This window comes from Borostomias antarcticus (assembly GCF_949987555.1).
Source record: "Borostomias antarcticus genome assembly, chromosome: 2".
Taxonomy (NCBI): Eukaryota; Metazoa; Chordata; class Actinopteri; order Stomiiformes; family Stomiidae; genus Borostomias; species Borostomias antarcticus.
The window spans coordinates 38,535,979-38,547,668 of record NC_140235.1 but is presented as its reverse complement, the minus strand read 5'-3'; the positions used below and the strand labels follow the sequence as shown (position 1 = coordinate 38,547,668).

At 51.9% G+C, this 11,690-nt stretch overlaps 1 protein-coding gene across 4 annotated transcripts in view; it reads right to left on the bottom strand.

The window, feature by feature from the left end:
• Nucleotides 1–762: 762 nt before the first annotated feature.
• The window catches only part of mast4 (microtubule associated serine/threonine kinase family member 4), a 107,006-nt gene continuing 96,078 nt past the window's right edge, over nucleotides 763–11,690 (bottom strand). For all 4 annotated transcript variants that reach the window (XM_084456122.1, XM_084456120.1, XM_084456121.1 and 1 more), the window contains 6 exons: nucleotides 11,064–11,270; nucleotides 10,642–10,871; nucleotides 10,189–10,311; nucleotides 9,860–10,002; nucleotides 9,350–9,540; nucleotides 763–8,447 (listed from right to left, as the gene is read on the bottom strand). In XM_084456122.1, coding sequence (XP_084312248.1) covers nucleotides 3,646–8,447; nucleotides 9,350–9,540; nucleotides 9,860–10,002; nucleotides 10,189–10,311; nucleotides 10,642–10,871; nucleotides 11,064–11,270 — 5,696 coding nt within the window. In that variant the 3' untranslated portion in view covers nucleotides 763–3,645. The remainder of the gene's footprint in view (nucleotides 8,448–9,349; nucleotides 9,541–9,859; nucleotides 10,003–10,188; nucleotides 10,312–10,641; nucleotides 10,872–11,063; nucleotides 11,271–11,690) is intronic.

Genomic DNA, 11,690 nt, shown 5'->3' with positions numbered 1-11,690 from the left:
TTGTTTGTCCAGTCATGTTTAATCTGGTTCTTGTTCTGTTTGCTCAGTCATGTTTAATCATGTTCTGGCTTAGTTTTTTTTTTTTTTTTAACTTGTTTTTAACTTTGTATTTCTTGTTTTCCCCTACCCGTCTCCCCTCAAAGGCTGTGCCTTATGCCAGGCCGTCATTGTAAATAAGAAACTGTTCTTAATGTCTTACCTGGCAAAATAAAGGTTTAATAAAAAATGAATAAAAAAAACAAAACAATATCCTGCTCAGCTTCGGCAGAAATGATATTGAGATAGTTGACAGACTCACTTAAAGGTTTAGAGAAAGATGGCAAAATTGACCTGAGTGACAATCCATTGGCATGCAATGGATCTAATATTGAATTCATTAACTGGATCCAGAAGAGCAGTGATAAGGTGGTGAATATAGGCAGGACGATGTGGTGGTTCTGGGGATTAGCATTTGAACTGGGTCCATTATGGAACATTAGCATTCAGACTTGTTTTGTTGATAGCAATTCTGGTGATTGCATCTGGTTGTGGCAGAAGACTAAGGGATAATATTAGATACACACAGTTGTGAACTGACAAAATGAAAAAAGTCTGCATGGCTGTTTTTTGTACTTTTAAATGCAATAGTTCAAATGGAATGTATTTTGTTTGAACTGTCCTTATCAAACAATGATTATCTGTGGCGTGATTTTCTGGTCAAGCTCATATCAGTAGAAATAAACAGGAATATTTAATTTTATCATGCCTTTTTATTTTCCGTGTTATGCAACTTTAGAAGTATAAATATCTGTTTTAATATACAACATCTATGACATCCATAGAGCTTTTCGTTGGGCGAAATACAAAACTCAAACACATCTTTATTGCACAGATCCTAAAAGACAAACCATAGTAAGCAAGTTCATCTAATACTAGTTTCACACACCGAGGAAAATGAAAGTCGAAAGACGAGCAGGACTGAGTCGAACCGACAGATCATGTTGAACATACATAGACCACCACACAGACAGACCAGACGCTCGTATTAAACAGCACAACTGGGGGGGCGGGTGGTGAGGAAGTCACGCACGACTATCACAACGCATTTCCTGTGGCGCAGCACATAGATTTGGCAAATCAATAACACAATATACAAAATATACATCCATGAAGTATTTGTAAACAAACATTGAATGTGCTTTTTTTTTAAGGATTTAAATGTTGATATATTCAGAAAAAAAGGCATGGGGGGGAAAACAGATGCTCATTCATTCAAATTAAGTGTTTTCAGATTCATTCTCCATCGTCATCCAGAGCCCGTTTGAAAGAAGCGGATATTCTCGCATCTTTCTCCTATCTCCCCCCAACTACCACTAGAGGGGGCTGTTGTCCAACTTTAAGGTGCTTTTTTTTCTCCCCGAACATAATACATTTACAATAAACTAATGAGAATACTAAAATGTCAGATTCTGATAACATCATTAAAAAATCTCTATCAATCTAATTTGTCATGTGTTTGAGTTTGCGCGTGTTTGAGTTTGCATTCTTGGGTACAGTATGCCATTTTTATTTACAGAACATGTTGAGTGTAGCTACAGTGTACAGAATATACAATATATTCAGAATCTCTAACAAACAATCGGTAGAATATTGTTTGGATATAGTTTATATTATAGAGTAAACATTGTATACTGTAGCACACTAAGAAAACTACTTTTAGGTTGATGGTTAATTAGGGTTTGTTGAAATGCTTGGCGTCTACTGTACAGACATCCCTTTGGATGTCTCCTAGGTAACCTGATACACAAACACCTACAGTCACCTGCACATCAACGGCCTAATAGAATGGTTCTGTATATGGTTATGAACTACGGTGTGCGTATCGTCACGTTGCCCTTACGACATATTTTTGTCACTATGAAATTCCATCAGACCAAGCTGTCGCAAAAGGTCGCGTGCTGCATTGCTCAAAGACAAAACAGAAAAATAATCCTGTAGATTAAATGATAGAAGGCTAGAAGGACCATAGAACTAAAATCTGACGGCTAATCTCATGCAACCCTGATCTTCCAGTTGTTTCTACAAATAGATTCTAACTAACGTGAACCGTTCTTAAATAATCCCAAATCCCCCAAAAACCTGCAATTAAACTTGTAGTTGGACACAGATGAACCAAACGGAAGAATGTCACCTTTTGGTGAAAGCTAAAACAATCTATTTAGTGTTCGGGAAACTTTAATATAAGGTTTGTTTCCATGAAGCTTCCTCTGACCACAATCTCACTGACAGAGTGAACTTTGACCCTGTCATTCTAGGGAACAACTACTCTCTCTCTCACAGTCTGTTAGATGTCATAGAACGCTACATTTAAAAGGAAAAGCACAGTTGCCCATCAACCCCTTATTTCCTTCTCTTCAAGTAAAATTGGGAGCACATTATAACTTGTTAAACAGACTAAGTCAGAGAAAATGTCTTGTTGACAGATAGGTATATACATTATACGTTTAGCTTATTGTAGACCACAGAATTATCAAGCAGAGCATGATTCTTGTAAATGACATATTAAGTATACAAACATGACATTGCAAAATATATACATATAAAACAAACAACACTAATGTTTACGTAAGCCCATGTATCCCCATGTTTTTTTTTTTCGTTTTTTTTTTTTTTTACAGTATTTTCTTATTTACAATATATTGCATAAAAATGAAAGTTGTATAAATGTAGAGATGTACAGTATGTGACGGAATGTGAAAAAACCACAACCTGCTAAGAACAGCTAGCTCTACCCCCCATTACACTGAGGCCCATCCACTAGACAGGCTTCCTGAACCCGAAGATGATTCCATATTAAATAGCTCTAGTTCAGAAGCACAGGATGTGTGCGTATATTCGGTGTACCACTACCCAAAACAAAAAAAACAAAGAAATGCAACACAACAAAACTGTACATATCCAAATCATCATTTTGGTGATATATTTGACTTAGGCATGAAGTGTGCTAGTGATTGATGGGCACACTTCAAAAAATAAATCCGATGAGGTGCCAGTGCTGTGATGAGAACTGTGATTGACTGGATACGGTGCTTCTGAGGGGGGGGGGGGGGTGGGGGGGGACGGGGGGGTGACAAGGACCTTGTCTACTTGCATCCAAAGTCAGACTATTCCAATATAGGGTGCTCCAAGCCCAGACCTAAGTGTGCAATTCAAACTCACCAATATTGCCACCGATCTATCTACCTATAGAGAGGCGTGGCCGTCTCACACGTGCTCATTGGACGTTGCTCTCTGCTGTCGTTAAAACCTCGTCGACATTCACATGGTTCGGATTTGACACTATTTTCACTCAGCAGAGAACACTGCAAATGACAGCTAATCAGCAGCAAATCATCGTCTACATTCAGTCCAAATCCTTATGTATACAGTATCGACAGACAATTCTTATTCAGTTTGCACATTCAGAGTAAGACACACACACACACACACACACACACACACACACCTCTCTAACGCCATATAAACACTGTAACAGCTTTCCCGGTTGTCAAATAAAGAAGGCATGATGACACTACAGTACACACAAACAAAACAATGTCCGCCTCCTATTCTTCTAAGAGCTTGCACGAGCAAAGATGGCGGCAGACACGTTCGCACATTCCCAGGTTACTTCTTGTGACCGGAGGAACGCGGCGATTCTTTCGGCTGCTTGTTACGCGTCGAGTCTCTATCCGAGGTCGCGTTCTCTCTGACGGCGGGCGCCGCGGCTCGGGGCGCTTCTCTCCTGGCGTTCTTCGGGGCCGCCGTCTCTTGAGCGGGGTCCTTCTTCTTCTTCTCGGCCGGCTCCTTGCGGCCGGACGCCGCCTGTTTGTCTGAGTTTGAAGCTCTGGGGTCAGCTACGCTGTGCTTGGCCTGGGCGGCGGTGGCGGTGGTGGCGGCCATGACCTCGCCCCCAGCGGGGCCCCTCTGAGGGGGGTCCATCCTGAGGGCCTCTCTGCAGGGCTGGACGACGGCCTCCGGCGCCGCCACGGCGCTCGCCCTGCCGGACAGGGCTCCGACGGCGGGCTGGAGAGCTTCTCTTCTCACCGCTGGGACGTTCGCCACCAGGGGAGGGCTGGTCTGGGAGGGGCCGCTGGCCTGGGTGGAGCCGCTCGGCTGGGTGGGGCCGCCGGTCTGGGAGGGGCCACATGCCCTGGGCGGAGGCTCCTTCTGGGCCTGCTGCAGGGGAGGGGCCGGGGCAGGGGTTGAAGACAGAGTTTTGGGTGTGGGCTCTTTCGGTCTCGCCTCCAAGCTCTGTCTGACAGAAGGGGGTGGAGCAGAGGACTGCTTGATAGTTTGGGGTGGAGTTTGCATTCTGGGAGAGGGGGGTTGCTTTGCCTCCAGGTTATTTTTGGGGACCTGGCTTTGGACAGGGGGTTTGAACGAGGGTTCTTTCTGTTTCGGCTCTTGGACGTCTTTCGCCAGAGGGCTTAAAACCGGAACGCACTTTTGATATTGTTCTTTTTGCTTCGACTCCAGACTCACTTTGGCGGCGGCCGCGGGGGCGGGAGCTAAGACGGGAGGTTTACCTTCGCGCCTCTTCGTCTCCGACTCCGTCTTCCCGGCGGTCTGCGACCACGGCGTCGGCTCGGCCCTGGGCTTGGTTTTGGCGTTCGAGACGGGCGGTTTCGCCGCCGCTGCCGGAGCTGGTGGTGATTGTTTCGCAGTCTGAGCGGGAACGGTCGCTTTGACGTTGACGTCGGCCATTTGCTTTTTAGCATCTAGCGCCTCGGTGGCCTCCCTGACCGACGCTTTATCGGTCGCGCTGCTACCGTTCGTCTTTGGTGAAGTCGGAGCGTCGATGCTCGGCTTCAGCGTGCTACCGGTACTGAACAGTACCTGACTGGCGTTCGGGATATCGGCTTTCTTCTCCTCAAACCTGTTCCAGCCCTCTGCTTTTGTCATCGCGGCGTTCGTGTTTACTTTAGATGTGACACATTTCAGCTCTGCTTTAGGGCTTGTGTCCCTGACCTCGGGCGCTATGCCTCTGATGGAGCCGCTGGTTGTCACCTCCTTCTCAGGTGACAGGGCGCTGGTGTCACCTGGTCTTTTCAGAGCCAGCCTGCCGGTTGTCACCTCCTTCTCAGGTGACAGGGCGCTAGTGTCACCTGGTCTTTTCAGAGCCAGCCTACCGGTTGTCACCTCCCTCTCAGGTGACAGGGTGCTGGTGTCACCTGGTCGTTTCAGAGCCGGTCTGCTGGTTGTCACCTCCCTCTCAGGTGACAGGGTGCTGGTGTCACCTGGTCCTTTCAGAGCCAGTCTTCTAGTTGTCACCTCCCTCTCAGGTGACAGCGTGCTGGTGTCACCTGGTCCTTTCAGAGCCAGTCTTCTAGTTGTCACCTCCCTCTCAGGTGACAGGGTGCTGGTGTCACCTGGTCCTTTCAGAGCCGGTTTGCTGGCCTGGCCCTTGTCTGGGTCTTGGGTTTTGTAAGTGAAGTATTGACCCGTTGATGTTGGAACACGGGTTCTCTTCGCCTCTCCGGGACTCAACGTTGCGGTTGGTGTCGACCCCTGAGGCGTGCCGCGTGCGTGCGCGGGGCTGCTGGGTATCACTTCCTGTTTTGAAAGATGGGAGGGGCCTCCCGAGATGTAGTGAACAGATTGTAGCGCGTTGCTGCTTGTTTTCGGGCCCTGGCTCGGCCCCGGCTGAGAGTCTTGACTTGGCTTCACAGACGCAGGGGTACAAGCAGCCGTCAACGGGCTCTCCGCTTTCACGGACGCTCTAACAAGGTTCTCCTCTTTAACGGACGTTCTAACAGGGCTCTCCGCTTTCACGGACGTTCTAACAAGGTTCTCCTCTTTAACGGACGTTCTAACAGGGCTCTCAGCTTTAACGGACGTTCTAACAGGGCTCTCCGCTTTAACGGACGTTCTAACAGGGCTCTCCGCTTTAACCGCTGTTCTAACAGGGTTCTCCACTTTAACCGCTGTTCTAACAGGGTTCTCCTCTTTAACCGCTATTCTAACATGGTTCTCCGCTTTAACGGACGTTCTAACAGGGCTCTCCGCTTTAACCGCTGTTCTAACAGGGTTCTCCTCTTTAATGGACGTTCTAACAGGGTTCTCTTCTTTAATAGACATTCTAACAGGGCTCTCCGCTTTAACCGCTGTTCTAACAGGGTTCTCCGCCTTAACAGACGTTCTAACCGGGCTCTCCGCTTTAACCGCTGTTCTAACAGGGTTCTCCTCTTTAACGGACGTTCTAACAGGGCTCTCAGCTTTAACAGACGTTCTAACAGGGCTCTCCACTTCTACGGACGTTCTAGCAGGGTTCTCCTCATTAACATACGTTCTAACAGGGCTCTCCGCTTTCACGGTCGCTCTAACAGGGTTCTCCGCTTTAATAGACATTTCAACAGGGTTCTCCGCTTTAACAGACGTTCTAACAGGGCTCTCCGCTTTCATGGACGTTCTAACAGGGCTCTCCACTTTAGCAGACAGAGGGGCAGCTTTCTCAGCAGAGACGCCAGGCTGGGCCGAGACATGAACCCCCTCGGAGGCGTGGCTTTGCGAGGCGGGAGCTGGCGCGTCCTCGTCGTCCTGGTCCTCGTTGCTGACCTCCCGGATGGACGGCGTCTTCCCGCACGAGAAGTGACGGGAGCTCCTGTGGTCGTGAGACAGAGACGGCCCCCCGGCCTTGGCGGCGAACCTGCCCTCCTGCTTCGCACCGTAGTCCGAGGCCTCGGCCTTGGGGGGCTCGCCGTGGCCACCGGGCCTGCTGATCTGCGGTTTCTCGCCGGCGCCGCTACCGCTAGCGCACTTCGGGTCACCGCCGGAGACGCTGGGCTCTTTGAGGGCGACGGAAGCGGCGAGAGACGCGGACGCTCTCGGGGCGGACGGGCTCAGGATCAGCGCCGCCTTCGGTTTGTCCGCGGGTTTCGGCGGCGCGGACGACGGCTTCTCGCCAGCGCCCTGCAGCCACGCGGGCGGACCCGGGGGGGTGGCGTCGTGCGTGCCGTCGGCCATCTTGGACAGGCAGGTGTCCGTTTTGGAGGCCCGGGGCCCGGACAGCAGGCCGATGTCCAGGGTCCCCTCCAGGGGTTTGAGGGAGGACACCAAGCGGCCCTCCAGCTTGTACTCAGAGGACGTCTTCCTTAGGGGCCCGTCGGACGACGAGGACGACGAGATGAGCTGGAGCTTCTCCACCGCGCTCTCCCCCCTGCCGGAGAACAGCTTGGGGGCCAGGCCCTCGGGGCTGGAGTGGACCCCGCCGCCCACCCCCCCCTTCACGTGGTCCAGGACCAGGGCGGAGTCCAGCTGCAGGCTCTTGGAGCGCGTGGAGCCGAAGTGGAGGCCCTCGTGGTGGAGCCCCGCGGACAGCCGGCACATGCAGTCGTCGCGGTCGTCGAACGACTGCCTCTTCCGGGCGAACTCGACGTTGGGGGCTTTGAAGTCCAGCCGATCGGGCTTCCCCGCCTCCTTGCCCTGCCTGGCCATCTGCCACTCGGCGTGGGCGGAGCACAGGGGCGACCGGGCCGGCCCCTCGCCGTGGTGGGCGGCCGGGTCGCAGCATCCGCCGCCGCCGCCCCCTAGCGGCTCGGCGAAGCCATCGCAGGCGCGCGTGTTCAGCTTCTTGTACAGCACGTCTTTGAGGGCGGAACCCGCGGCCTTCCCCTCCGACGGGGCCGGCGATCCCCGGCCCGGGGGCCCCCTGTCCTTCTCCTCGCCGCCGCACTGCGGGGAGGAGGCGGAGTCCGACTCGGGCAGGGCGTCCTGCTTCTGCAGGGACTCCCGCCTCTCGCCCCAATCCGGCCTCTTCGCTGCCACCTTGGCCATCAGCTTCTCCCTGTCTAGCTCCTCCCCCGACTCCTGCCGGCCCACCTTGCGGCCTGGCGGGCGCTTCAGGCAGCCCTGCTCGGCGGGCCGGACGCGGGCCACGGCCGGGGGGTCGCCGGGCGCCTCCTCCACGCTCTGCAGGTCCCCCCCCGCCACCGCCGCCCTCTCCCCCAGCGGGAGCTCCTCCCCCTGCGCCTCCTCCTGGGTCACCTCCAGGCTGTGCTTCCGGGAGCACAGGTGCTTCTTGTCGCCGGCGTAGGACGGCGACAGCTTCTCCTCGGACTGGACGCGCTTCAGCAGCGGCGAGCGCGGCGGTTCGGCGCTCTTGGGCCGCGCCATGTGGCGGACGATGGTGGGGGGGGAGTGCATTTTGGCGGGGAAGGCCTGCGCGGCCTTGGAGAGGCACGCCGGGTGTCCGCTGAGGAGGGGCGAGGGGGAGCGTTGGGGCGAGGCGGGCTGGGGGGTGGGGGATGGCGTGCGGGCCAGCGGCGAGAGCGGGATGCTGCCGGCGGACTTGCGGCGCCCCTGGCGGAGGCGTTGGCCGGTCAGTTTGGGGCCCAGGCCGTGGAGGGTGCTGGGACGGATGTGCCCGGAGCCCGCGGGGGAGTTGGGGGCGCTGGAGCTGGGGGAGGAGCTCTGGGACGACGTGCCACCTGGGGGGGGGGGGGGGGGGCGCCAACAGCGGGAACAGAACCCGGTCGTTAAAACTACAGAACTACAGACTACAGATGAAAATTAGCCTATTGGCTATATCTGGCATATTTACATTTATGTATGTGTTTACTTAAATGTTTATGAATATGTGCTGTCCCTATTTTAAATAAATAAACTAAACTAAACGTACTTTCACGTTTTTGTGTGTGTGTTTTTTTTAAAGGCTTTCATTTGCGAGACTGTGTAACAGACTGCCAGAGAACAAACCCGTCTTATGAAGGAAACAGAATCACACCAGAGTAGCTCAAAGATCACTTCCAGAAGGGGCGGAGATCCCCGTGCGTACGACGCTAGAGCTAGCACTGCTGACCTGCGCTTGCCCAGGTTTGAAACCAACATGGCGTACTATCGGGCCGTACTATTAAGTTTGGTGGAGCTGTGAATTTGAACAAGTTACCTTTGCACGTTAAAAGCATAGATAACTGACATCTTCAATCTTCAACCAGGCTAATGAAGATGGAAACAGGCATGTCAGCCTGTAATTACCATAACGTCAGTCCTAGTAATGATGCCGTGGTTGACGTTTTGTTTTTTTAAACTCTGGCTGTATTAGGTTATTGTTGAAGGATGTGTAGTCTCATGATTTTGAGCTAGTGAGTGGTTTATTGTTGGACGCTGTCTGGCCATTTGCTCTGCCTCTCACTGTCATCACCGGCTCCGCAATGAAAACAAGTCTTTATTTATCGAGACTTTATTGTGTTATTCTTGACAATGGTTTACGCTATGATGTAACCATCTGCGCTCTTAATTATCCTCTTGTCAAACAAACAAAACTAAATGACATCTTCAGGCGTCGACGGCGTAGGTAAACATGGCCCCGGGCGGGGTGGCGCCGGCTCACCTGATTGGTTGAGGTCGGGGGCGGGGCGGAAGGCGGCGGCGGCGGTGGTGGTGGGCGAGCGGGGGGACAGGCTGTGGGTGGGAGACCCCGGGAGACTCTCCCCCGACGACAGCGAGCGGTTGAGCGAGGAGAAGCTTCGGCTGGTGTGCAGCAGGGGGGAGGGCTGCATGGCGAAGCGCCTGAACACCGACCTGCGCCTGTGGGGGGGTCAGCGGAGGTCAGAGGTCAACACGGCGCCCGGGCTCACGGTGTTCAACAAGGGAAGTCTCACTGAGAGAAATACAGTCACATATCTTTTTAAGAGTGTTGTGACAGGGCGATTATCCTTAATATGGACGTATCGCCCCTGATTGCACTTGTGTGGACATTCTCAGAACATTGAAATGGCAGACGTGGAGTTTTAGCACTGGCTTTAAGTACCACAGCGACACCTTGTGGTTGTGCCAGGTACTGTACGACAAAACCTCTATCTACCCCCGATACAAAATAAAACAGTCGCATTACGTAAACCCTTGCCTTTCTTGGGTCTTTTCCTTCTTGGGCTTCTTGGTGCGTCGGACCATCTTGCTCCTGTAGCTGTTTCTCCTGGCGGGGCCTGTTTTGATGGAGGTGTTCTCAAACGGCGTGGTGGAGATGGCCACCTTGCTGCCGCTCTGGGGGAGAGACACGCGGGGGACAGAGGTTACAGCCCCTGTGGACATGGTGGACGTGGTGCGTGTGTGTGTGCCCCTGAAGCGCATTGTGTTGCCTCTGTCTATGAAATGCGCTATACAAATAAACCTTTGATTGGTTGATTGATTGATTGATTTGTTGATTGATTGATTAAGGAGCCCTCCCACCTTCAGAAGGAGCTCCACCACCTCCGTGTGGACGAGGCCGTGGACCGGTTCTCCGTTGACGTGGGTGATGAGGTCACCGGCTCGCAGGCCGGCCTTGTGCGCTGGACTGCCGTCTTCCACGTTCTGACCAACGGACAAAAGACACGTCTGCCATCACCTCAAACTGAACTCAGAACAGATCTTAACTTACTACTAACACGAAAGGAAAAGATCATGTTTTAAAGTGACTGTAAACATTGTAAGCATCCACAATAATTAGATTAGATTAATAATTATTAATAAGAGTTAAAATAAATATTCAGGACTATTAGAATTAAACCAATTTTAACTTTCCACATATTTTTAGCAATTGCTTTCTAACACATATAATATGTTAAGATACTAATTTTGGAATTCACTTTACAGTCACTTTAACCTCCGACCTCTGAAACCCTGCTTGCTTCCTGGTCTTACCCAGACCATGTGGTAGACGGTGTAGACGTCGCTGTCGCAGGCGGCGTACACGCGGATCGCCCTCAGCGTGAAGCCGAACTTCTTCCCCGAGCTGTGGATGACGATTGGCTGCCGGGGGCTGGCGGCGCAGAGGGAGGAGTCTCGGCTGGGGGAGGAGTCTCGCGAGGAGGGGTCGGAGGACAGGGAGTAGGGGGATATGGGGCTGGCCAGAGGAGACGCCCCGAACACGTCTGAGAGAGAGAGAGAGAGAGAGGAACATCTCTGAAGCAACGCGGCAACTGAAAGACATGATCAATCCTAATAAAGTCATGGCTTTCAACAGTACAGTTATTTGGGGGTCAAATGATACCGTTATCAATCTAAAACTGATTGCTGGTGTCTGCGTGCGTGTGTGTGTGTGTGTGTTTGTGTGTCTAACTCACCTCCAGGGATCATGAGAGAGAGGGCGCTAGCGGAGACAGACTTGGGGACCTTGGCCGCCGCCCCCTGCTGCTTCTCGGGCGCCGTGTCGGGCTGCGGGCCGGCGGTCCGGACCCCAGGGTCGCCCGGAGGTTTGGAGGAGCCGCAGCCGGGGCTCTCCGCCCCCTCCCCTCTGGAGGGCAGCTGGTCCAGGTGCTCGGAGAAGCTGCCTGATGACCGGACAACAGACGGAGAACAGGCTGATCAACAATGCCGGAGATTTAAACAACACGACAGAACAAACTGGACTGAACCATTTACTTGCATCTTTTCCCATTTCGGGAAGCCTTTTTATAACACCTTGGCCAGAGACTATGGATGGAAATTAGCCTTTTGGCTAAATCTGGTGTATTTACATTTTATTCTGGATTAATATGGCTAAATGTGGTGTATTTACATTTTACTCTGGATTAATATGGCTTAATCTGGTGTATTCACATTTTACTCTGGATTAATATGGCTAAATCTGGTGTATTTACATTTTATTCCGTATTAATATGGCTAAATCTGGTGTATTTACATTTTATTCTGGATTAATTTGGCTAAATCTGGTGTATTTACATTTTATTCCGGATTAATATGGCTAAATC